At 39.5% G+C, this 27,878-nt stretch overlaps 1 protein-coding gene across 1 annotated transcript; it reads right to left on the reverse strand.

Annotated features, from left to right (window-relative positions):
- Window positions 1–231: 231 nt before the first annotated feature.
- Window positions 232–27,878, reverse strand: TCTEX1D1 (Tctex1 domain containing 1). Its single transcript, XM_032302842.1, has 5 exons — window positions 27,156–27,878; window positions 25,306–25,443; window positions 9,336–9,427; window positions 2,771–2,895; window positions 232–1,701 (listed from the first exon to the last, which is right to left on the reverse strand). The coding sequence occupies exons 2-5, from the start codon at window positions 25,422–25,424 to the stop codon at window positions 1,498–1,500; spliced, it is 540 nt and encodes a 179-aa protein (XP_032158733.1). The 5' UTR covers window positions 25,425–25,443; window positions 27,156–27,878; the 3' UTR covers window positions 232–1,497.

Consider the following 27,878-nt stretch of genomic DNA (forward strand, 5'->3'; position numbering starts at 1 on the left):
TCTAATCCAGATTCAAAAGTGGCCTATGGAGAAGGACAAATATTGGTTGTGATGAATTATTACACATATTCCCAATAAGGCAGTAACAGAAAAAAAATAATGAAAATTGACTAATTCATTTTGAAAAACTACCTTAAAAGCCAGAACAAGTAGAAGGAAAGGGATTTTAAAAGTATATATATATATATATATATATATATATATATATATTTTTAGTACAGATTCTTTTGGGGGAAAATAAGACATCAATACATTTTAAAGCTATAAAACATTGACCGTTTTCCTATTTGTTAAATTCTTTTCGATATGAATGACACATCAGTTTTTTCTCTTAAGACTACAGTGTTTCTAATTTTCTCCACATGTGTACAATTGGTCTTTGACCTTTAACAAATGTCCTCTGGGCAGTTCACTCACCATCCGGGAACAATGTCTCGGCATCATTTCATATGCACACAAAGGGTTGAAAGCTCTGTAAAAATAAATGATCCATGGGACAAACTACATTAACTGACAGAATAATAAGCTGTTTCAGCCCCCTGTAAATTTTAGCACCATCCATTCAAAGCTGTACTGGGTCACTTTTGCACTAAATTCTTAGGAACAAAATAGTAAATACACATGTTTTATTTGTTAAGCTGCCAGCTATATATTTAATGTAAAAAGTTTGTTAGCCAAGGAAAACCTATTTAAAGAGTGTTTATTTAAAAACGGTGTCTCTTTCCAATAGATGATTTTAAGTGTTACAGATACATTTCCTATTAAACATCATGTATATTTAATACGGCAATGTCTATTGCAGTGCCCTAAAAGCCTTTGTTCACTTTAGAGTTTCCATTACTGGAGAGCCGACATTCAGTTCTCCCACAGTTTTGTAAAGTGCAGGCAACCCACAAGAGCTTCTAGTTTTAGCTAGAGCAGCCCCGTGGGATGACGATAATTGTTATGAAATCATTAATTCTACCTCAGCAGTTTCAACTGTCAGGTACATGTAACAATAATTGCAGTTAATGAATGCTGCTCAATTTATTAAGCACGAAATGAAAACCAGTATTCTTTTATATGCAGCACTGAGACACATTCACGTGTCTCATCATTTGTATACTATGTTGAATATTCTTCGGCTCTTTATTGGTCAGGGTATATAGCCATATTTGTTTGTTTTTAACTTCTCTTCATAAAAAAACCAAACAAACAGGAAATTTTAATTCTTGCTATAAAGAGCAATTAAAATAATTAGTACCAAAAGTAAGAATCCATGTCTATGAGGAACAATCCAGCAGAACCAAGACTTGGTTCCTCCTCTGGATAAACAAGAGTCTTTCCTGTGCCTCCCTTCCCTCCCTCAGTTCTTAGAGGAGCATTAAAAAGTCCAAAAATTCCAATTGTTTGAAATATTAGTGTTGTTTCTTTCTCAAACTTCTGGGCAGTAAAGCTTTCGTGGACATAGATATGGTCTATTTTGATTTAAAAAAGTAAGAACTGATTTATTTTCAGTCACTCAAAGTAAACTGCATAGATGCTTGCAAGAGCAAAGAGAGAAGAATTTCTGAAAACAGAAGATGAAAAGGTGTCACTTTTCGGATCCCAGAGGCACCTGCTTCCAATAAGAATGCTCTGATTCTTCTGTTGTCCGATGTGAACAATTACAATTAGCTTGTACCGCGGAATCATCAGGTCCTTGACCTGGGTTTTAATAACCTAGAAATTGAAAGAAGAACAGCAAAAAAAGATCCTTAATTAGTCACTCTGAAACTTAGGAGTCTTTATCTTTGTCATAAATATGGTGGATTTAAGAAAATCACATGATGTGTTGTAGATATTTTTAGCAACTGTTTAGAAACTTCACTATGATTTCCTTTAAGCACCGTTCTTCTGAGATAGGACATTTAGAGACAAAATTAGAGCACCAGCAATAAATCTACATTTTCTAAGGCACATGAAAAAACTGTAATCCAGAGAACAGGATTTAAAGGATTTATTACATTCTTTGAAAATCTATGTTAAGACGGCTTCCCTTCAAAGAATGTTGGCATGAGAGTTATACCACCTTGTTTACGTCTAATTAAGGTAGCACACGTCTGGAGTCTCCTGTAATAAGACTAGCCATGAATGTTTATTAAAGATCTTGTTATAAAGAGGAAAGTAAAGAAAACCTAATGGAGTGCCAGCACTTTAGCTGATAAAAATAGAAATATATTTAAAGACCACAATATCTGTATTCGATGGCAATCAAGAAAACTAGCTTGAACAAGAGAAAATGATCACTAAAATATATCTTTGGCAATAAATTTTTTTTTTCTTCCGAACATTTTATTTATTTATTTGACAGACAGACATCACAAGTAGGCAGAGGCAGGCCGAGAGAGAGGGAGAAGCAGGCTCCCTGCTGAGCAGAGAGCCCAATGTGGGGCTCGATCCCAGGACCTCAGGATCATGACCTAAGCCGAAGGCAGAGGCTTTAACACACTGAGCCACCCAGGTGCCCCGGCAATAATTTTTTTTTTTAATAAATGGGCATTTGTAAACATTTTTTAAACAAAATACATGCAAAATGATACACATAATAGTTGTCTTAGGCAAAGGTTTTTTACACACACACACACACACACACACACACAGGCACGCACAGAATATGAACCCGTAAATATTTTCATAAAATATAAATAAGCATTTTTACTGCTACTGCAAATTAATTGCCTTCATCAAAAAGTAAGTGGTTGTCCTCTTAACAATATTCTAATTAACCCCGGGAAAATCACATATATACCTCAGAAATTGTTTTAGCCATCTGTCTACAGTGCTCTGGTTCATATTGCTCTTCTTGCAGATAGTTAGTTAACACATCTTTCAGGATTTGATTGACAATGGCCACAGGAAAATGTTGGGTGGGACCTGAAAATACAGATGAAATTTCTAAGTGATTTCAAATGTTCTCCGCCCACCCATCGTCTAATCAAAAGAGGACTGAATCATGGAGAGACATTTCATCTTCTGGGTGGCCTCTATTTAAGGAAAAAGTAGTCTTAATTAGGCTTCCAGACAGGTTCTCTGGCAAAGGACCAGAAGAAAACACACTCTGCCATTTATTAGACTACCTAAAGAGTGTGGTCAATACCACTGAGATTTGATTTTGAAAGTATCCTCCTTCCCAGTTCCCACTATTAATGACTTACTTTAAAGTCTCAGCATCTTTCTAACTGACCCCCAGCTCTTACAACCCCAGCTTTTTGTCTCCAATCTATGTATACCACACTATAACTGGAGGGGTCGCTCTAAAACCCGGATCTGGCTATGACATTTCCTGTAGCAAAGTCTAAGGTCCAGCGCTTCTAACCCCTTTGCCCCCCACCATAGCCCGCTCTGTGGCTGCTGCTCCAGTCTCTTGAACTTCATCTGTCTTTCAAAGGATGCTTGGGGACATTTGTTCTTGCTCCTCTTTTTAAGTGGGATGACCTTCCCTATCTTGTTCATCTGAAAAATATCCACTTATGTTTCAAGGCCAGCTGAAATGTCTTCTCCAGGCAGCCTTCTTCTTCTCCTCAGGTAAAAAAAAAAAAAAAAAAAATCCCTTCTTTTCAGTACCCCCAGTTCTCTGGGTCCCCACTGCTCCAAATCCACTTGACAATAGCTAAAGCATTTCTGCCTTTCTCCTCAGTGAAATGGTAAGCTAGATCAGATTTTATCCTCCTCAGAGTTTAATACAATGCAAAAGGCAGAAGAAAGGTTTAATGTGTGATTTCTGAATTTAAATAGAAGTAAACATTGTATAGGTAATAATCATAGTACAGATAATAACTACTTTCATTGAGCATTTTTTACATGTCTGTATTGTGATAAGTATATATTTATTACCATACATAATCTTGCAGTAAATCACTGGGGCAAATTTTATTGTTATCTCCATTTCACACACGGGAAAACAGAGGTTTAAATACATTCAGTAACTTGCCCAGAATCACACAGTGGCAGAGCTGGGAGGTACTTCCTGTTTTATCTGACTAGAGCTTTTATTCTTAACCACATTTAGTCCATGTTCACAGCAGAGGCTTCAGATGGATCTTCTTTATTCTGCATCCCAGGAATCTTCCCTGTCCCTCCTGGGAGTATTAACCTCATCATCTCTCTGCCATTGCATGGCATGCACATGTGCCCGGAGCCTGGCATATAGTGGCTCCATCATTAGTTGCTGAATTGATACAGATAAAGGACTGAGATCCAGAATTATATTCAATTCTATTTAACTAGTCATTAGTATCGTTTCGTTGTTTATTTTCAATGACTGTATCAGGGTCTCAAGACACATATGGCACACTAAAGGTAGGACAACTCCTGAAGGATTTACTAAAGAGACTCCTTAGGAAGTTCCAAGTAGGAAACAGGACCAAAGGATAGTGCAGTGTCCCTTGGCTAGTGACACTGAGGGTGTCACCGCATCCTAACCCAGGCTTGAGAGGTCTGAGAAGGGAACTCTTACTAGATCCATTAGAGGCATATGGAGAGCCCTCCCTTGAGGGCAGCTATGCCTTTCCGCTGATGGATGCAAAGAGGGTGAGATGAACCCACCGTCAGGGTTTGGGGGAAATAAAGACCCCAGCTCACACTCCTTCCCACTCTGACTTCCCACTGAAGTTTTCCACTGGCCAGACTTAACTGGAAGGTCACAGCCTGGGGCTGTACTTGAGTTAGGTCAGCCTCCTGGGGCTCAATACATAGTACTTGTATTTTGATGATTATATGGGAACTGTTCAGTTAAATCATCCTGGGGGAATGCATCTGGATTGGTTAAAGGGAGAGACACCTGATACAATGAGTATGAGGATTAACTCCAATATTCAGTTAGTAGGAATCTGTGTTCTATAGGACAGATAAGCAGTTATAAACATGGTAGGCTTGTAGGTTTACAACTCTACGCTGGTCCTGACTGCTCCCATCTCATGGGGTCAGAGATAGGGCAACAGCCCGTGTGGGCAAGTTCCTAGGCACCTACAAGCCTTTGTGAATCTTTTACAGTTCCATTTGCATTCTTGAGTGAAACAAGGCTAAATTTGAGAGTGGTTTCCCATTCTATTCAAGGAGGTTTTTTAAATTAACATTTAATGTATAATTTGTTTCAGGGGTACAGGTCTGTGAATCATCAGTCTTACACAACTCATAGCATTCCCCATAACACGTACCCTCCCCAATGTCCATCATGCTGTCACCCTATCCCTCTGACTCTCCTCCCCTCCTGAACCCTCAGTTTGTTTCCTGAGATTAAGAGTCTTTTATAGTTTCTCTCCCTCTCTGGTTTCATCTTGTTTCATTTTTCCCTCCCTTCCCCTATGCAAGAAATTTTCAGATGATATTACTGGCTTGGACTAAATTAAATAGGTTATGTATATTCTAACTATACATTTCTGTTCTTCACTCCCTCCTACCAAGCACACATATTGCATATACCTTGACCTACACCACTCACATGGAACTTAATTTGGCCACATATTAGAGTAACTTGTATACATCGTTTCCTTCAGCCAACAGTAAATTCCCTCAATGCATTTATCTGGGGACAGCCTCTTGCCTTCTAGGAAGACAAGAGTTTTTCAACTCTAACCAGATAGTTCTTTAGGATCTGATTTCACTTCCTTGAGCCTAAGTCCAGGTTATGATAGATGGCCCAAGCCAGGACAATTAGAATCCTTTCTCAGAATTTTGATTTTAAACTGGAACTAGGGGGGAAAAAAGCCAACCTCTTTCTGGTGACAAAAGTTATCACATGTGATCCTGAGGAACTGTAGAAGGCCATGACTCTCACCATGAAAAGGAAGACAGGCCACAGTGAGAAAAGGAGACCCACACCCCGCTTTGTGCTGCAAAGACAGAATCCTGGTTGCCCCTGAGTCCCTGTTTCCAGTAGCTCCTACTGTCTAGCTGTACCAATTTCCTTTCTGCCCTGGGCTTTGTGGTTTTTTAAAAAATCTCATTAACTAGATCCTATTTTGAAATATCGTCATGGGGGCGCCTGGGTGGCTCAGTGGGTTAAAGCCTCTGCCTTCAGCTCAGGTCATGATCCCAGGGTCCTGGGATCTAGCCTCACATCGGGCTCTCTGCTCAGAATGGAGCCTGCTTCCCCCTCTCTCTGCCTGCTTCTCTGCCTACTTATGATCTCCATCTGTCGAATAAATAAATAAAATCTTAAAAAGAAAAAAAAAGAAATATCGTCATGGACTTTTCTTTTCTCATTTTCTTTTCTCATTGTTTTGTGACCTCTCCCCTAGGCAGCCAGAATTATCCCTTGCCTTGCTCAGGCTGGGACACTGAGATGCAGAGACAAAGAAAGCATGGATGTTCAGCTTTTGCCTTCCCAAATGATCTCCCTAATCTACCTTCAGATTCAACTAATGGGAATGGCAAAAGTTTTTTCTTTTCCTTTTCTTTCTTTTTTTGAATAGACTTTTTTCTTTAAGGGACAAATATTTTTAGAAATCAAAAAGCAAAGATCTGAAGAAAGGTTGGAATGAAAAAAAAAATAAAGGAAAGGAAAACAAAAGAAAAGAAAAAGAAAAAAAGAAAAGAAAGAAACACTTGTTACAAAAATATATTTAAGGCAGAATAGATAAAAATTTGGTTATTTAATATGTCTGTGTGTCAGCTTCCCCAAATTGGGGTAATAATAAGAATTCTCATGCACTGTTTTTTATTAGGATTAAATGAGGTTAAATATTTAAAACTTTTAGAATAGTGCCGGCCATGCACAACCCCCCCCCCACTCTTGAGTTATTATTATTAGTGTGGTTGTTATCCTTGCTACGTCATGTTAAGGGAGGAGATGTTGCAGAGAAGGCAGCAAGATCGGGTGAGGGTGTAAGTAGGGAGGCAGTGAGACCTCCACAGTCAGGAAGGATCCTAGTGGGTAGAGGGAAGTCAGGGGAGAGAGCCTGACAGTTTCTGATGACAGGGCCTGATCACCCCATGGAAGCTGAGCTCAAATGATGTCTCTCTTTCTCTCTCCATCTTCAGGTTCTACTTTTTGTTATGTTGTCAGGCAGGCTGTCTCGATGTGACAACAAAAATATAGCCACCGCTGACCTCCTGCTTAGAGTCAGTGTTTTAAAAGAATCAGATACTTCTAATTAATCAATGAGAAAATTTAAATGGTGTTTTATTACAAGAAATATGCTTTGATTTTTCCATTCCCTTTTTTCTTTCGTTAATTATACTTATGCTTTCGTCTCATTCTGGCTATAATTACTCAGATAAAGGGAGGACAAAAATGCTAAGCATTTAAAATGTGTTTAGATGATGCAAGTATTATTGGATACACTGTGAAAAATTAAACACAATAATGCTGATGATTGACAGGTTCCCCCCCCCCCATAATACTCTTTTGGGAAGTATTGTGTTGTGTAGATAATGAGAGAAAATCTTTACCAAAGGTCCACAGAGTACCTCTCAGATGCAAAATAAACTCAGAAACAAGTAGCATTGGAAATACATTTTTGTCTGAGTATTAACAAGACGGCTAGTTGAATGCTTAAGAAATGAATTGTTAAGCATGAAAGACTTTGATCCTAAAGGAATAATTCACATGACTTTTTGTAAGAAAATATGGGAAATAACTTTATACTAAGCTATTTCTAACATTACTTTTCTAACTTGGTTCAACACTCAGTACTTCTAAAATTGATAAGATGATTTAGTTTGTTTATTAAAGGAAATACATTATGAAAATGTATCCTTATGAAGAAGAAACACAGGACTTCATAGTTCAAATCTTTTATCTTGTCAAAATCTAATTCAAACCATTTCAGCGTGCAGAGCCCAATGTCATAGGCATCGAATGGTTAAGATCTTTTAGTTACAAGTGGAGGAATACCTGACCCACACCTAGCTTGCCTAATGTAAAGTCTAAGAACAGATAGCTGAATTTAGGACTCAAATAATGATGTTAGAATTTAGTGTTCTCCTGGTCTCAGGCTTCATGTGTTGGGGCAGGATGGCAAAAGCTCACATAGCCATACTTCTTTCAAGTTTCAGAACCTAATTGGCTTATTCAACAGTCCAACAACATTGTCTATGTTGAATCTCAAAGGCTTTGATTGGCTTGACCTATCAAAGGGTCATATGCTATCCCAGAATTAGTCACTGTTTTATCTTTGAAGCTAGTGTCAGCTTTAGCAGAATGTTATGGACCAAAATTGGTACTGATGGCAGCAGTGAACTTCTCCAAAGAAAACTGGGTAAGGTTACCAGAAGGATTGGAAAATTATGCTGGATGGCAGGAATATTAGTTGTCTACTCCAGGCACTGTGAGAATACCAGGAGACTGACTAATTACGGAGTCTTGTAATCCATGTAGTCTTGGGGATTAGTGTAGAGAACGGCTACAAGGCCTAATGGGATGCACTGATGGTCTATAATTTTCTTGAAGTTAACTGGCTACAGATGGAACCACTCTGGCCCATAGAGTCCTTCCTTTGGTCATTGGCAAGTCTCTGTGGAATTTCTATATAGCAGTAATTATATACAGTGGGCAGATAATAGTGGGCAGGTACACATTTAGAGAAAACAAGTTGGTCTATGCGAAAGCATGAATGGGAAAATGTATTCACTGTGGACTCCATCTGGGAGTATAGGGGCAGGTGCAAAGATCTTTGTTTTCAAAGACCCAAAACCTCAGTGGAAAGGGATAAACACCTCTGTCAACGAGGGACCAGAAATCATTTGCTTTGGCTTTGAAGTCTTCCCCCCCACCCCTCCACCTATCAACAACATTGGTTGGATTTGCTGGATAAAACTTCAATGCATATATCTTTCTTTTAACTTGAGTATATATAAAATAACTGTATAAGGATAATCCAGAAATACCCAGAAATTAAATTCTTGGTCTAGTACTACAAAATACACATTAGTGCTGCCCAGTGATTTGCTTGGGATTTAGGAAACACTGATAAAGAAAACTAAGCAATGGGTGTTGGCCCTAATCTTGCAGAGGAATAAATTAAAACAGCATCAAATCACTTAATTGAAACCCCTTATATTGAGCTAGTATTGAAGATAAGACCATGTTATCAGATACTATTTTAAGTAAATAATGAGATTAGAAGTTTAAAATAAAGGGACACGTGGGTGGCTCAGTTGGTTGAGTGGCCAACTGATGATTTCACTCAGGTCATGCTCTTGGGGTCATGGGATGGAACCCCATGATGAGCTCTGTGTGTTCAGCACAGAGTACGCTTGAGATTCTTGCTCCCTCTTCTTCTCCCCCTACCCCCCAAAATAAATAAATAAATAAATAAAATCTTAAAAAAAAAAGGAAGTTTAAAATAGAAATGAATGATAAAATAACAGACCCAGCTGATAGGTGTTTTCCATCTGAACTGTAAGGCGAGAGGCCTCGTCACCCTGGCTAGGTTCATCCGTATAACACACAGTACTCCTGGAGCTAAAAGCAAAGGGGAAGACAAATTTCAATAGTTAGGATAATAATAATAACAACAAAACACATTGTTGCTTTTAGCAAAAATGTTACAAAGGTAAAGTTTCTCTAAGAATATTTCAAGCAAGTCTCCGTATCAAATATCCCAACGTCTAAAGTCTAAAACATTTTAGAGAGGGAACAATCAAGACCTAGAGAAGTTACTTGGAGCAGGTCTCCATACAGTGGTTGAAGCCTAGTGCAGTCCAGTGAAGCCCAAGGCATCTGACTCTTCAGAAAGTGTTCATGAGTTGGTCTGTTTCAAAAGCCATTGCCAAAGGCATCTCCAACACAAAGCAAAGGCTCTCTCCTCAAAGTGGACAAAACTAACAAAAGGGACTGGAGAATATAGGAGGAAGCTTAAAATTCTGGGAAACAACTATATATGCTATTAAACTTCATAAAAGTTCACAAGTTCACTCTTAAACATACCACACAAAATCCCATTAGTAGAAAAAAGCAGAACAAGAAACTCACCTACACGGTGAGAGAAACGACAGTTCACCCAAACTATTGCAAATCGTTAGCATTTTCAACATTTCAACATTAAGAAAGGGTTTTGGCTTGGTTATAAGGCAATATAAGCTTATCCAGGTGCTGAACAGGAGACTCAAGCAAAGAGGAGCCCCTAATGTCCCTCCAGCACCACTTAATTCTCCTTAGGTCAGAGGAAATTCAACTGCCACTAATGGCTGTCTCAGCTCTACCTCTAAGTCTCTCCACCTGTGAAAATGGAAGTTAAGACAGATGTCATTTCAAAGGAGATATTACAATAGCGTGTATGTGTGTATGTGTGTGTGGTTATGTGTGTGTGTTCAGAGTGACCACTTTTCTAAGCAGGCTATGTTTTTTGCCTTAATTAAATGACAGATATTTGTTCTTAATCTTTTGGGATTTTTTCTTTTTCTCTGCAAGGAGATTAAAATACTTAGTTTTCAGCTGTTTGGAATGAGTAAACTTTTTGCAAATGATATTTTAAGAAAATCACAGATAATCTGTTTAAAAAATCCTTAATACAATTTGTGTAATAAATGTTTACCCACCCAACCCCAAGAAATCGATGCAAGTAATTATGGCTGCATTTTCACGATAGATTTCTGGATTAGTGATTTAGTCCTCATTCTTGTAACACCTGCTTTCCCCAGTTTCTGCTGCCCTTTGAAGTAGCAACCAACCTGTTTGGCCACATGGGCTGCAGGTGTTGTGGGTAGTACCCACAGAAGATGATCGCTTCTGCTCAGAAAACCCCACGTTGCAAAAGCCCCCTGATCTGAAGATAAACCAGCCTGTCCTGATATAACATGTGCTACTTTTACTTTGCAAAGACATTTTCCAGCAAGGATCTCGTTTTACCTTCACAAGACTCTCTTAAGTTAGTAAACAAGTTATTCTACCCATTTCAGAGATAAAAGGAATGAGGCAGAGGGCTTACTGCCATACGTGTAGGAAAGGCAGACTCAGATTTCAAACATCCTATTTACCTTCCCTTAACAAAATCTCACACATGATCATTTCAGACAGAAAGAAAATAGGGACGACCACCACCTAAACCATTAATGACTGCATTTGAAACTTTCTTGCACAAAGATACAGCAGTTGTTAATAAAAACTCAATTTCTCTTCTACTGAACACCTTGTGAAAAATTCATAGAGAAGTAGTGTTGGTACAGAACTCAAAGTAGCATAAGTTAGAAGTCTCAGACAAAAATCAAACAAGGATTTTTTTTTCACAAACAGTCCTTACTATTACTTTGTTTCATGTTACTGAAAAGTTGATAATCAGTGCAGTAGTATTTATCAGTATGAAACTGGAAAGTGTCATAAGTGCAGTTTAAAAAACCTGCTGGCTGAAGAGAGGTGTGCAATCAGAAGGAGTTGCAGACTGACTTTTCAAAACTTACGAAGGCGATTCTGTTCCGTGCCTTTTCATTTCCACAGTAATCATGTAAATGCTGCATCCTCATAAAAAAGTTCAAAACATAGAAAAGTATAAAGACTAAAGTAAAATTACACAAAACATTACTAACCCCAGTTAGTACCTAACCACCGTTAACAAAAATCTTTTTAGACATGACTGTACATATGGAGCATATGATAGATGCTTGGTTTTTTTTTTTTTCCTTCACTTGAAAATGTATCATGGATAACTTTCTGTGTTGATAGTAATCTACATCAATATTTTAAACATCAAGACAGTATTTAATATATGAATATACTACATTTTATTTACCCTTTTGTTCTTCCGGAAATCTAGGCTGTTTCTAAAACACCATCGTTGTGAAGAAAGCCATGGTAAACATCATGGTGGGGACTGCCTGCCATTGGCTCTCTAGTGTTCTCTCCTTCCTTGGTAGCAGAACTCTTAAGTGAGTAGAGATATTTCTCTCTACACTAAAGACAAATTCTTGGATTTCTTTGATGCTATTGTCGCTATGTGGCTTGTAAGCCAATGAGATGTAAGAGAAAACTTTTGTTAAAATCCTGAGAGAGTTTCCCCAAAAGAGTGAATTCAATCAAGAGCAGCCTGTTTATATCCTTGATGACTGGAATGTGGGTATGACGGCAAGAGTTTAGCAGCCATCTTGGGTTTTGAGATGACCTTATAAATTATATATCGGGAAGAGAGAAGAAGGCTAGCTAGGTCCCTGAATTGCTTCCCTCCAGACTTTTTACATAAGAGAAAAATACAGTTCTATTTTGTTTAAGTCACTAATTTTTTTAAAAGATTTTATTTGACACAGAGAGATCACAAGTAGGCAGAGAGGCAGGCAGAAAGAGAGGGGGAAGCAGGCTCCCTGCTGAGCAGAGTGCCCGATGCAGGGCTTGATCCCAGGACCCTGAGATCATGACCTGAGCTGAAAGTAGAGGCTTAACCCACTGAGCCACCCAGGCGCCCCTACATCACTAATTTAAAAAAAACAGTTATAAGAAACATTATATAATACTGATACAAATTCTAACTGATACAGAATTTGCTACTTGGAAGTGGGATGTTGCAAGTACTGGAGGACAAGACTTGGACTTAGTTTTGGGAAGGAGGTAAGGCTTCAGAGAATGGCGTTTTAGATATTTTTCTGTAACCTGGCATCCTTTCTTATGCAGAAAGGAAAACATTTGGTTCATCTATTGCTTTCTGTACCATGTATCCACTAAAACTATACCTTCATGGCAAATTACAGAAAATTACTTGTTACCTTAAAAATAAAAACCTCTTTTTATGATATTTTTTGAAACTGAGATTTGCTTAAAATGAGATGAGTTGGAAAAATAAGAGTGAAAAGAAAACAATGAGCTGAAGAGAAAAAATAAAATATTTATTCCTTGAAAAAGAAACAGAAGGAAGAGATAAAATATTAGAAATGCTTGCAATCTGGGTAGCTAATCTGAAATCAGAATATGGGCTCGGTAAGTTTTGAGAAATAAAAGAGATTCTGAAATTTAAAAAATTGAGAAATAAAAAGGATTCCCCATTAAAAATGGGGAATGACCGGCAGCAGTTTAGAATACTGACTGGGAAAATAAGCAGTATATATTTTCTATTTGATAAACAACTTTACTCAAGCCCTTTGAAATTTTTACAAATAAATATGTGAGATGCTCAAAAAGCAACTTTATAATTTTAATTACCAGTGCTGTATACATAGCAGAAAACATTTATTGGGTGTACGTCCAACATTACAAGTGGCTACATTTCAGTTGTCTATGACCAGACTTCCCATAGTTTATAATAATAATCCTTCTAGATACATGATCTCATTGCAAAGGGAATGCTGTAGTTGATCTTATTTTTGAAATGTGAAAAATGCTCTTGCTGTCTGTGTTTCATCAACTTATTGGCATTTAGGGAGGAATAAGATTCTATTGGCAAAACATGTCCAAGAGAGTTGTCAAGTTTTAGGAAGGAAGGTAGATGGAAAGTAAACACAGGGAAACTGAAAGTCTGGCAGAAACTACTGGTGAAAACAAGGAACAAATCAACCTCTTCTAGGGAGAAGAGTAACAATTTGTAACCCAGTGCAAGTTTCAGTAATACTTGGAATCAAATCTTCTACTGCTGAGGACAGACGTGGCCATTAACCTGGATGCAGAACTAGCTGCGTGAAGTTGGTCCACAATAACAAAAGGAGCCCATCTCTATTGTATCTGATTGACACTGGAAACATCCATGCCAGCCCAACAGCCTGTGTTCTGATTATCAGGAAAGAGGCAAAAACAAAATTAGCTAAGCAGCTGGAATATGTTTATTCTTTGATGAAATTCAGTTCTCCTGAAACAGCTTACAAAGGTATTTGCTGGTCATTCCTTGAATTACACCAAATAAATACAAGGCTTGTCTTATTATCATGACTGTTAGACACAGAAGTAATTTCAATGAAATCTCACCAGCCTCAATAGTATCTAATTATTATTGAGAATTCATGTCCAGACATTTTCACTGCCATTATTACGGAGATGTTTGGAAGCTGCAGTAAGAGATAATATTTGAATGTATAACTGGCCTTGGAACCATTAATTTAGTAGATTAAGAAAGAGTATCATCTCTTTCTTCCATTTGTAACCAGAAAATGCCTGGAACTATCATATTTTGAATGGTATCATTTAAGCAGTTTTCCCGCCTAAATCTGTTACTGAAGTTATGTGCTGCCTCCCAGTGGAGATATTTCAGAGTGCACAGAGTGAAAAGAAGGCTTCAGGATGATGTACACACGTCGACTTCGGTTCTTCTGTTCTCTCTCATTCTTTCAACAAATATTTATGGCTCATAAGGGGCAGCCTGGTGATACAAGAAAAGTTATTCCTGGTGCTCAAGAAACAAGATATTGCAAACAACATGAAATATGCATAAAGGCTCACTTAGTTGAGAACTTTCTGCCTCAAAACATCCACATTTTATGAATGTTATGTGTAGAGCAAAAACATACCAGCCTTACCCTGTCACTAGAAGATGGAAGTTATCTAGCAAGGTAATTTAGTTTTGTGGCCATTTAGTTTATAGCTAGTTTGCTGGATCTTTATGTAGCTTTGAGATATATTATTCTCATTACTGGCCCCATCATGCCAGAAGAGAAAGGTTATAATACAAAGAAAGGCCAAGATACATTCTCAGAAATGAGAGAGGAGAGAAAATGACAACACACGTATTCTTGTAGGATATATTTCTCAAGAGCAGGAATGCTTCTGAAGGACAAAAGAATAAACCACACAACATACAGAAAATCTAGTTCTGATGTGACTGAAGATTATCCAGGAAGGGTGACTGACAAGATAGTGTGTGGATAGAAAATCAGAGTGTCTGAAGCCCACTGAACTAACGTTCACTCAAGAGAAGGTGAGGTTAAAGCCAAAGGCAGCTGATGAAAATTCTGTTGCAGCTCCTGGATGAATGGATAGATTCAAAGTTGCATTACCCTTGGCAATCATCTCTCAGCTGAGGCTGAGAGTATGGGTCCCACGGCTACCACCGCAAAACTACCACCGTGCCGCAAAACGGAGAATATGAAAAACTGCGGTCTATCTCAACAGATTTTCAACACAAATGAAAGTTTCTATCTTTAATGATTATATTTATTTAGTAGACAGAAAGAGAGAGAGCACAAGCAGGGGGAGCAGCAGGCAGAGATAAAGGAAGAAGCAGGTTCCCTGCTAAGCAGGGAGCCGATGTGGGGCTTCATGTGGGGCTGGATTCCAGGACCCCAGGGATCATGACCAGAGCAGAAGGCAGACGCTAAACTGACTGAGCCACCCAGGTGCCCCTCTTTTTTTTTTTTTTTTTAATAGATGCACAATGGAGTGCTTTAGCAAGAAGGTAAAAGTATGCCATGTTTTAAACATTCGAGAATTTAACAATTCCATTGCTGTAAATGCATCTTGTGTTTTCAGGATGAAAGTCCTTAGTCACCTGGACTTAATAGCTACGTGGACCTGGGAACATAACCTGTCTGTGAGCAACAGAACTTGTTTGTTCAGGAATTAGAAACCTGCAATAATTAGTCATTCAAAAAATACTTACTGAGTTGCTGGCTCTCTTCTAGGTTCTTGGGATCCCAAAATGAAACAAAGAAAGATCTTTGCCCTCAAGGAACTTAATGAGAAGGGACAAATCATAGATAAAAAATACTAACCTAGTAAATATATACTCTTTTAGAAGGTGATAAATGCTACAGGGGAAAGAACTGCTTCATTAAGGGGCCTTGAAAGTAGATGGAGGAGAGGGTGCTGTTTGCAGTTTTCAATAGAATGGTCAAGATAGGCTTCCATGAACAAAGACTTGAAGGAGCTGAGGAAAGGCACCCTGTGGATAGCTGAGGGAAGAGGGTGTCAGGGAGAGGGAAAAGCCTATGCCCAGGGTTTGAGACAGGAGGCTTCTTGGTATTTCTGTAGAAGTGCATAAAGACCAGAGTAGCAGGAGCAGAGGGAGCGAGCAGGAGGGTGAAGGAGATGAGGTTCTGAAGGTGTTAGGCAGCCAGATCATACGGAGCTTTGTGCACCACTGTAAAACCCTGGCTTTCACTCTGAGCAAGTGGGAGTCTATGGAGAGTTTTGAGCCGAGGAACAGCAAGATCTGCTTTAGAGTTTACAGGGATCGCTTCAACTGCTATTTTGAGAATAGACTATAGGCTGGCAGTGTCAAAACAGGGAGACTGGTCAGGAAGCTTTTATAGTAATCCAGGAGAGAGAGGACAGTAACCGCTATGGACTAAATTTTGTCTCCCCAAAATTCATATGTGGAAGACTTACTGCCCTACGATGTGACCATATTGGAGCTACTGCCTTTAAGAAGTTAACTAAGGTTAAGTGAGGTCACAGCGGTGAAGCCTTGAGCCAAAAATATTGGAGGCCTTCTATTAGAGGAAGAGACACCAGGGTTCTCTGTCCATCATGTGAAGACACAGTGAAGAGGTACCCCTCTACAAGCCGGGAAGAGGGCGGACACGAGAACCTGACCATGTTGGCATCATGATTTCAGACTTCCTGATTTGAGATTTCACAGCTCCAGGACTGTGAAAAAAAAAAATCAATTCTTATTATTTAAGCTGTCCAATCTATGGTATTTTATTATGACCACCTGAGCCGACTCAGTGGCTCAGACTGAGATAGGAGCTGTGGGGGATAGTGGTCAGTAGTTAGATTCTGGATATATTTTCCAAGTTGATTCAACAGAATTTCCTGAGGCATAGGAAGTGGGGCCTTAGAGAGTTCAGTTGAGAGCATGTTTGAGATGGTTACCATATACTGAAGTAGAAGGTCAATAGGCAGTCAGATCCATGAGTGTGGGTTTTGGGAGAGTTATGGAGATGTAAATTTGGGGGCATAATACTATGTCTCAGTCATGAGCCTGGAGGAGATTCCTGAGGGGATGAGTGCAGGACAAGAGGCAAATAGTACAAAGGACTGCTCTCTGAGGCACTCCAACATTAATTAACTTCTCTGTGGAGAAGACAGGAAGCAGGAAGAAGACGGAGAAGGGGGAACCCATGAGGTAGAAGGTAAACAGGAAAGTGTGTGTCCTGAAGCCAGGTGAAGAACTTGTTTCTGGAGAAAAGAGTGCTCAGTGGACAGTGCTAAATGCTGACAGGTCAAGTAAGATGAGGACTGACCACTGGATCAACAATGTGAGTCATGATCTTGGTAAGAGCAGTACCACAAGTTCAAGGACAGTCTGTTTTGTTCACCATGGTATCTTTAGCACTTAGCACAATGCCGTGACCCAGGCAACAAAAATGTTTTTAATGAATAAAAGGAATGATACTAAAAAAAAAAATTAAAAAGTAATGATACTGTTTCATTATGATTCTCATTTTATAGATGATGTAGTAAGACTCAAAGAATATTAAATAGTAGATCTGGGATTCAAACACGGTCTCATTTGACTCCAAAGTTCTTTGTGATAATAATAATTAATATTTGCTCTGTTTTTAGATGTGCCAAGAACCATTCTAGGTGTTTCCATATATTTTTTTAATGAATTCTCACCATACCCCAAAGCAACAACGACTACTTTTAACCCACTCTATAGAAGAAGAAGCTGGGGTAAAGCGGGCTCAATAACTAATGCAAAATCAGCTTAAGTGCTCAAGCTGGAACTTGACCCCAGCCAGTCTATGCAGAACCCATCTCTGAGCCACTCCATTCGACTCCCTGGCTATGCTGTGGCTCTTCCATCCCCTCTTTTAGAAACACTGTACTAGTTAGCCAGAGCTGCCACAAAAATTACCATAGATCAAGTGGCCTGAACCCCAGAAATGCATTCCCTCAGTTCTGGAGGCTGGACGTTTGAGAACAAGGTGTCGGCTTGCTTGGCTGCTTCTGAGGGCCATGGCAAGAGGGGTTGGTTCTCGGTGCAGATGGCTGTCTTCTCTCTTTGTCTTCACATCCTCTCCCTCTATGTGTATTTGTGTCCAAATTTCTTTTTCTTAGAAGGATACCTGTATGTTGAATTAGAACCTACCCTAATGGGTTCATTTAAACTTAACTACCTCTTTAAAGATGCAGTTAGCAGGTAAGGCCACATTCTGAAGTACTGGGAGTGAGGACTTCAGTATGAACTTGGCAGGCATGGTGCAGTTTGGCCCACGGGTGTGGGGAGTGCACCTTTTGGCCCATATGACAAAGGACAACACTTTCATGACATCTCCAAATTCTTGGGCAGAGAACTGCAGATTATTTGCTCTGTTGTGGTTATCTGGGAAGTCACTCAATCTCACCAAGTGTCCTCAGTGTATGGGAAGAATAGGGCATGCACATACTTATTTTTTTTTGTTGGATTTATTTGCTGAACAGATATTTGTTTTCATTCTCATTTGTCTAGCAAATACCCACATTTGGTATCATTCTCCCTTCTTATATTCTGCCATTCAGATGGATACAAAATGGTATCTTGCTTTAATTTGCATTTTTCTTATTCCAAGTGAGTTCGAGCATCTCTTTATAGTCCTGTTTTCAACCATCTCTTCATATTCTGCTTGGCCATTTGGGCTTTGCCTCTGCAAACTGCTATTTACCTTCTTTGACTGTTTTTTTTTTTATTGCCAATGTGCATGATTTAAAAAAAATATATATCTTCTGCTGGCCTACTAACTGTGTCTATTGTATTTTTTATTGAACAGAAATGCTAAGTTTTATTGTAGTTGTATTTATCAAGTTTTTTTTTCTTTATGGTTTTGTTTTTTTCATTTTGGGATCTTATTTGAGAAGTCTTTCTTTAGCCACAGGACACAAAGACATTCTCCGAAACTTCCTTTTATTAGCTTTATAGCTTGCCACTCAGAAGTCTTCCATGGGGAATCTACTCGGAAAATGGTAGAGAGTAAGAATCCCACCTCATTTTCTTTCACTAGCGAGCTATTTTTCTCCCAACACCATCCTATCAAAAAATCCGTAATTTCCCCATTGCTCATACATGTTTCCATATAATCAGTAGTCTATTTCTGAGGCTTCTATGTGTTTCATTGGTCTGTTTCTCTGTTCAAGCACCTCTCTATTCCTGCATTTGTTATCATTTTTTACTTTCTAAAATTTTGTGAGATATCTTAAGACGTGATCACATTTCCAGGGCAGTTTTTACAAAGATGCAAACGAAGGATTATGTGCAAAGATATTCCGTGTGGCATGTGAAACCCAATCTAGATGTCCATCCCTAGGGGAATGGATACAAACATATGTGACATTAAAAACCACTATGCCACAGGAGCACCTGGGTGGCTCAGTGGGTTAAGCCTCTGCCTTTGGCTCAGGTCATGATCTCAGGATCCTGGGATCGAGTCCCACATCAGGCTCTCTGCTTGGTGGGGAGCCTGCTTCCCCTCACTCTCTGCCTACTTGTGATCTCTCTCTCTCTGTGTCAAATAAATAAGTAAAAATCTTAAAAAAAACAAACAAACAACAACTACTATGCCACAGTAAGAAGCAAAGCGTTAGAATCCCTAGTTACATTAGTTAATTAAAAAAAATGTAGAACAAGATAAATGAAAGTGAGAAAACAAAATGAGATTTATAGCACAACACCATTTATGTCAGTCAAAATCTTTGGTAAGTACTTGTTCTGCATTCTTTTATGAGGTGGTCAGTCAGGTGCGGCACAGAAGGAGACCGTGGAGGAGACGCTGAGGAAAACACAGCTTGCTATACTCACAGATCCTAGAGATAAGAGACATGCCACACCATGCAGGGTTCTGTGGAAAAGCACCAGGGTGTCAAGATGCAGAGGATAGGAGCTAGGGAGAGATGGGGCAAGAGCCTTATTGGGTTTTCTGAGGAAAAGGCAACACTGGGCACAGGAAACAGTTTAAGACTGGCTAGTCTGAAAAATTTTGGTGGGCTACAGGACTTGGCTCTAAGGCAGAGGAATACTGTGTGCTGGGTGTTGGGGGGCATGTAGAGGGGGGCTGGATCTGGGTTCGGGAGTTGTTTATCAAAGGCACGGTCCCTGCTGAGACCTTGGCTAGCTTCAAGAACTGGCTAGACATGGGACAGGCAGAACCTCTTCAGCCAGAAAGTTTAAAAAAAAAAAATGTCAAAACATCATAATGCACAGAAAATTTAAAAAAAAATCTATGTGTATATATACTTAAATATGTGTATTCTTATGGCATATGTTGTGCTATGTGTATTAGAGTGGGTACCTTTTGAGAATCGGGAGCGAAGTGTGGAAGGGGAAGAAGAGGGACAATTAGATAAATACCGGGTTCTCGCCCATGTTGGTGACGGCAATGTGCTATGGAATGAAGAATATTTTCAACTCTGCTCCTGAGAGAAATAAGATAATATATGAGATAACTGGAGATCATAAAAGTATCTTCTCTACTTAACCCACAGGATTTTTATGAGAATCATATGGGTACTGTATGTGAAACAGTTCCATCATCTATCAAGGACAACATGATGTTAGTTTTTACTATGGTTTAATTTGGGATCATGGCCATTTCAGTCTTCTCAAGCTTCTCTCTCTTTGAAGGGGGGAAGCTATACTTCATCCAGGTCTTTTGGGGGCTTTAATTTTATTTAGATGGAAAGAGAATTTATCAAAATCAGGAAACAGTTTGGGCAACATCATTTTTTTTTTTTTTAACTGCGTAGGACCAGCTCACAGTAGTCTAGGTTAAAATCATAGGATAAGTTCATCGCTTTTAAAATTTCTTGCTCACCGCCTATCTTACCAGATTATAAACTCTCCAGGAGCAAGGATCTTTTCTTTGTGGTTCCCCCACCCAATATAGTGCCTGGAACTTACTCATTGGTCAATAAATAGTTATCTCAAATGAAGTAATGAATGCAGTATTTTCCATTTTTGCAGGAAAAAAATTTTCAGTTGGGTTTCATTTTACTTGAAAAAATGACCTTCTCCAGAGTAGAACTCCACAGTTAGTTACCTTTACATGACCAACGTGTGGCACAGTAATTGGTACAGAGTAACAGCTCAGGAAACCTTGATTAAATGAATGAGTGAAAGAATATCTTGTGCCCAACTGGGGTGTTAGATGCCACCAGTGGGTTTAAACAGAGAGCAGTGAGATCCATACTCAAAAGTTCTTGTAACACGACATCACTGTAATTTCGGTGTGAGACCAAAGAGAGACGTTTTTAGTCCCCAACCTTAGGCCTGACCTACTAGGTGAACTACTGGCCTCAGAAAAAATAAGCTTGGCTATCATGTCACATTATCCTGGGAAAGTCACTTAACCTCAGGCTTCTGTTTTCATTTTAAGAACATGTGAGTAGCACATCTGTTCAAATACTGTTTGAGGGCTGCCAAAGGCTGAGCTTCCAACAAGAAAGATGCCATTGTCATGACCTGCTCTTACCCAGGGATGGGAAACCAGGTTCAGTTGAATCAATAGAAGAGTTTCTTAATGCAAGTTACACATAGATAGCCAATTTTCAGAGAATGAGAATACTTTCTTCTACACAAAAGCCCATTTTGCCACTTGCTAATTTTGTAGCTGTGGAACCGCAGCCTTTCTAGGATTCTGTTTCTTCCTTTGCAAAACGGGAATGGTAACAGCATCTATCTTAGTGGGCAGGGTCAGCAAACGTTTCTGTAAAATGCCATCTAGCAAATATTCTGGCTTTGTGGGTCTTCTGTTTTCTACTGGACCCACTCCCTTCTATAGTGTGAAAGCAGCCAGAGATGATACATACATGAATAGGAACATGGCTGTGTTCCAATACAAGTTTATTGATGGATATGGAAATCTGCATTTTTATTAACATCACAGGATAAAAAATATTAAAAAAAATTTTTTTTTCAACCACGGAAAAGCCATACTTAGCTAGGGGACTATACAAAAACAGGTGGTATGTTGGACTTGGCCCTTGGGCCATAGTTTGTCATCCACTGCTACAGAGGTTCTGTGACACTCAAAGTCATAGTGAGGGCTCAATAAATGTTAGCTATTTTCAGCCCTATGACTATCAGTTATTTACATGGAAAAGCAAACACAAGTCAAAATTATAGATGAAGTATGATGACAACTAGAAAGGTATAAAAAGAAATATGCTGACATGCTCACAGTTAAGATGCTGGGAGAGTAAGATCCAGCTTAAGATGTTTCTTATTTTAAGAATAAGACATAAAAATTACATCATAATGAAAACATAATTTAAATAAAAAAGATCCAGCCCTAAAAACAGTTAACAATAACTATACTGAATATAAATTCAATCTTCCTTTTGTAATTCAGAAGGCACCTGGGATATGCATTATGTCCAGGGATCAGTGTTAAGAACCAGTTAATACTGTAAAACGATGTAGACATAGAAACCAAGACTGGAGGGCTGAATCTATACCAACTTGTCACCACACCCAAGAAGTGGCTTCCTAGGTAGGTCTACCTCCTACTCTTCTTTGCCTTTCTTATCAGTATGTTTACTGCTATAAGGCAAACAAATCCACAACCTAACAAGAGAGACAGGCAAGAAACCAGTCAAATACAGTAGTGTGTAGAAGAGAAAAGCAGAAGGAGCAGAAAGGAAGAACATCCAAATGGAAGTGGAAGTGGTTGTAGTTGAGTGGTTTGGAGAAAGCTTCCTAGAAAGGTTGAGTTGGAGCTAAATCCAGGAGAAGGAGAAAAATGAAGCCAGAGTGTAACAGGAACATTCCAGACAAGGGTATCCCTGAGAAGGCAACATGGGGCAATGGCTGGAGGCAAGACAGAGCACTGAAGGATTATAAATGTGGAAGTTGAGTATGGCCAGAGAGTAGGACGCAAGCAGGATAGTGGAGAACACAGCGGTTGAGAAGTAGGCAAAGATCTCTGACCCTATAAGCCTTACTCATGATTTAGGGCTCTATCCTATTCACTAAATTGTTTCTTGACCATAAACAATTTCATGGTAAAATGGTGTTTCATTTCATGGTATTTCATGGTAAAATGGTGAGAATGAGGTCTACCTGGTAGGATTAATGCTGGGGCTATTAAATGAGATGATACATTTGGTCCTCAGTGTATTTCAGGATAAGTTTTATCTATTGAAATTGATCTAGTAAAAAAATTGTTTTTGCCACTTCAGAAAAACAGTGTGGAGTTTCCTTAAGAAATTAGAAATAGAGCTACCCTATGACCTTGCAATTGCACTACTGGGTATTTACCCCAAAGATACAGATGTAATGAAAAGAAGGGCCATCTATACCCCAATGTTCATAGCAGCAATGGCCACAGTTGCCAAGCTGTGGAAAGAACCGAGATGCCCTTCAACAGACGAATGGATAAGGAAGATGTGGTCCATATACACAATGCAGTATTATGCCTCCATCAGAAAGGATGAATACCCAACTTTTGTATCAACATGGATGGGACTGGGGGAGATTATGCTGAGTGAATCAGTCAAGCAGAGAGAGTCATGTATCATATGCTTTCACTTACTTGTGGAACATGAATAGTACGGAGGACATTGGGAGATGGAGAGGAGAAGTGAGATGGGGGAAGTCGGAGGGGAAGACAAACCATACGACACTGTGGACGCTGAGAAAAAATTGTTTTTAAATAACTTTCAAAAGAAAGGTGTATGTTTTTCCCATGAAACTCTGCAATTTCAAAACAATGCCTCTATTTGATAGTCACTGAAATTTCAGAATTTCAAAACAATGCCTTTGTTTGATAGCCACTGAAATTTCAGAATTTTTCTGCTGGTCAAAGACTCATTTTGTGTAGGAGAACCACTCGCAAAGTCTGGTCCCAGATAGTGCTGAAGAGCTCAAAAGTACGTTGGCAGCCTCCCAAATGACCTCTGTACTGTGAGGGCACTTGGAAGCAGGTCATTCATTTTCTATGAAAAAAAAAATTCAAATAGAGGGTCCATGCTGAATGTTCTGAGAGTCTGAATTTCTAACTTTGAAATACATCGATGAAATGATCTCTTAACTGTATTTGTCAGTGAAAAATGTATCCTCCTGTGTTCGTAACACGATTTCTGTATTTTTGTTACTTTTAATTTGTATTTATATTTCATCAGTTAAAAATGCATGCTCTCTAATTATTCAAATTTGGCCATGTTCTGCTTCTATATGACTTTCTAATTTGCTTTGAAAGGCAAGATGTAAATGAAAAGGATGCAAGTAAGAATGACAGTTTTGTCTTCAGACGAGAGCAGTTTCTCTTTCCTTTTTTTTTTTTTTTGAGAGCAGTTTCTCTTTAAATCACAAAAATATGATTTATGTCAGGCTATTAATACAAATTTTTTTCGAAAAACTTAAATTTAAGCTAACAAATATTTTAAAATAAACTTAAAAAGAACTTTTACCTTGAAATATTGGAAATAGAGGCCCAAATGGCTTAGCATCAGAAGCAAAAGTTGCAGAGGTTAATTTTTCTCCCAGCTTTAGCTCTGACCTTGGCTGGGATTGCTACTCCTTTACATTTTCTATCTGTAAAAGGTTTGGAGAGTTGAATTTTAAGTTGAATATAACACACTCTGAGAGTAGAAAGTAGAAAGATTGGGTCTCAGAATTATAATGTAAATCTATTCTAGTTTTTCTGGTCTCTGCTCTGTAGGACACACCAGCTCCTGCCGCCCATCCTTGCACACTCTTTAATACCACAGAAATTGTTAAGAAGGAAAGCTTATTATGTAAGTTTATTAACCTCTGCATTAGATAATTTGTTTTGTTTTCTTTCCAATGGCAATCAAAAAGAAATGTCATGCAAGTATTAAAAATTAATTAATCTTTTAAAGAGAGCAAATACAGTATGCAGCAAGAGCCAAAAAATGTACTTACTACCTTTAACCCACTATTATATTTCTGGAAAGAAAATAAGCAGAAACTTATTATATAGTGAAAAAGAAAAAAAAAAGTGGAAACAAACTTAAAATGCCCAAGAATTGGGACATGGTTAACTTATAACCCAGACTTATAAACAGACAAAATATTATGCAGCCATTTAAAAGGATATGGGGAAAACTATTGAAAATATATTACAAAATTTGTATAAAATAATGCTAAATGTCATATATATATATATATATATATATATATATCCCCTATAGAGAGAGAAAGATTATAAAATGCAAAATCTATGCATTTATGTGATACTGAGTAGAAGAATTCAGGAGACACGTAAGAAGAAGCCGGTCTACACTGCATATGGTATTTCTTTTGCGTAGATGATTTTTTGGGGGGTGCTCTTTGAAATAGTATAAAATGCTGCTGGAATCAAAATACCACTTAGATTTTCTCACTCTCTTTTTCTTTTGTTTTAAAAATATAGCCCCAAAAGATGACTCAAAATGTTGTACTTGCCCATCTTCTCCTTTTTTATGTCCCAAAGGAAAATTTTTTTCTTCTGATAAACAGTATGCACTGGTTATTCAATAATTGAATTTAGGTCATTAGATATTTGGTTACTCACTTTTTGGTGTACCCATGAAGTTCCTTCTGCCGGAATTCACGACCACTTAGAGAAGACACACTCCCTCTTTTCCTTACTGAATGAGTCATTCTGTCTTTAGCAATGTCTGACATCATCATAACCTTGGGAAAATAACTTCTGTAAAATAGCAGATGAACGATCTGAAAACATTTTGGTTAATATAACACAGAGACTCATTCTAGATTAAAAAACACAGATCATTCTTCTACCATTTGTATGGTTTCCTTAATAGTGATTTTTAGTAGATGTCGTTATTCTGGTCAGTATAATTGAAAACATGATAACTCTGATAACTTCCATCTATGCAATAGCATAATTCACATAAGCAGATATTAAACTGCAGCAAAATGCTTAAGAGCAGAAAAGGTTAAGTCACTGAGAAGAGACAGCCTTGGGTAGAAGATGTAATTCACACCCAAAATCAATATTTTTTATTCCCCTCAAATTAATCTTGATAACAATTTGCTAATTAATATTTGTTGTTGTTGCTTTACTTTAAAAGTTAAAATTGTCTTCCTCAGAGGATATTTTTTTCAAGCAACAGTGACTGACTTTGCAAAGACCTGGAAGAACTTAACATGTAACAAAGTATTTTATTAGAAAACCTACTTCCTTCTCCGCAATGCTTGTCAAAAAAGCTGGTAGGAACGGACGACTCAGAATTTAGACCGTAAGTCTACTGCCCTATTGCCTACATACAAATTTAGATATTCATTTACATTATTTTACAATCAGAGAATCTGAGAGCACAAGGAAACACCGTGCTAGAAACTAAAACAGAGTCCCGGCCCACTAAAACAGAGTCCCTGCTTTCAAGGAGTCGGCATTGAGTGGACAGGACAGACAAGGGCACAATCGCAAACCTCAGTGTGATCAGTGTCAGGGTAGAGAGAAGCAAAGGGTTCTGGAGGGCACACAGAATGGCAGAGGCACTGTGTGTTGGAAGGGAGGCTGTGAGGAGTGTGTGTCTGTGCGTGAGTGCCTGTGGGTATGAGTATGTCCCCATAAGTGCGTGAGGCTGTGTCTGAGTTTCTGTGTACATGGAAATAAGGGTGTGCCTCTGTGTACCCATGTGTGCACCTGTGTGTATGAATGATTATCTGTGCACCCAAATGGGTATGTGCCTGTGTGTGTGTCTGTGTGTGAGCCTTTGTGTGTGATGTGTCTGTGTCCTGAACGTATGTGTGCCTCTTGGTGTGTATGCTTTTGAGTATAGTAGGGTCTATGAATGTGAGTGTGTGTGTGCGTGTGTGTGTGTGTGTGCTTGAGTGTATGTTTACGCATAATGAGTGTGTCTACATGAGTGTGGTAGGACACTTTCAGCCTGATTAAGTGGGTCATTCAGGTTCTGATCCAAAGTGACACGGATAGACCTTGGACTGCTTCCTGGTTTCCAAAGCTGCGCAGCAGGCCAGAACTGGAAACTAGAGGTCCCCAGGGGAGCGGTCGCCCAGTGTCCTCTGGCCTCAAAGGACCACTCAGGACTCATGCTGTTCCAGGAGCGGACCAAGCTGGCCAGCTCTGCACCTGGCATCAACCCAAAGCTCAGCCCTGCAGGAAGTCGGTGGTGGTGGGATTGGTGCTGGGGGGGTGGGGGTCGCTACCAAAGGCCAGGACTCATGTGGCAGTTCCCAAATTTGGGGCCACTGTTTCTATTTGTTTGGGGAGGTCTATTTGTTCGGGTGGGCGCCAGGGAGTTCATGGCCCAGGCAGGCAGGCCATTTCTTACCACAGGGCCCTCCCTCCTCAGCCCCCTGCAACCCTGGAACTTGCGGGGTCTTTCTCTTCTCCGCTCCCATCCCGCGGCGCAGCGGAGACGGCTAACTTACCTACAGCAGCCCTGGGACTGACACGGTGCTCCGCTGGGGGCCCGCGTAGACCTCCTGCTTGCTCACTGCGGGAGCCGGAGGCTCAGAACGGGGCTCGGTCCTACAGGGTTTCCCTCTGCCTGCGGCCGTCCGCGCACTCCCCTTGTGCTCTGCGCCTGGTCTCCAGGGTGACCTCCTCAAACAGATCCCCCCACCCCCCTACCCCGGGAGACACAGTAGCTGCTTGGTCCTCTGAGCCGCCCTAAGGATGTCAGGATCTCAACGTGACCACCCAGAGGGCGCCGTCCTGAGCCTGATTGTGCCCTGGGGTGGCCGGGAGCTGGGGGGAACCGGTCATCCTGCGGCGAGGAGGCCTTCGGGGACTCAAGGCACAGCCCGGTGAGCCCTCATCCTGTTCCTTCTCCCTAAATGTCTGGGGTAGGAGTGGGAAGTACTGCGGTTTCCTGGGACAGGAAATCCGATGTACAGAGAGAAAGCAGAGCTCCCCTTCCTTTCCCAGACCCCAGACACTACTTCCCACCACTCTGCTCCGCCGTGCAGAAGCTTGATCGTACGGGTAGTTACCGAGAGCTTTTATTTACCAAATACTGGCAGTTTTCGTTTTATTTAGTTGTCCCAACAACTCTGTCTGGGAAGGGTTGTTCTTCCTTTACAGATAGAGAAAATTGAGATTCTGCAATATTAAATAATACGCCCAGGGCCTTAAAGGATACGTGCTACGCA

Source organism: Mustela erminea, chromosome 10 (assembly GCF_009829155.1).
Source record: "Mustela erminea isolate mMusErm1 chromosome 10, mMusErm1.Pri, whole genome shotgun sequence".
NCBI lineage: Eukaryota > Metazoa > Chordata > Mammalia > Carnivora > Mustelidae > Mustela > Mustela erminea.

Bases quoted from the DNA above. Each gene is read 5' to 3' on its own strand.
- TCTEX1D1 (XM_032302842.1), bottom strand. From the start codon at position 25,424: ATGATGATGTCAGACATTGCTAAAGACAGAATGACTCATTCAGTAAGG. The intron at 2,896-9,335 runs GTCTGTTATTTT...CTGTATTTTCAG, and splicing joins GGAAAACACCTATCAGCTGG to GTCCCACCCAACATTTTCCT. The intron at 1,702-2,770 runs GTATATATGTGA...TTCAATTTCTAG, and splicing joins TGGCTAAAACAATTTCTGAG to GTTATTAAAACCCAGGTCAA.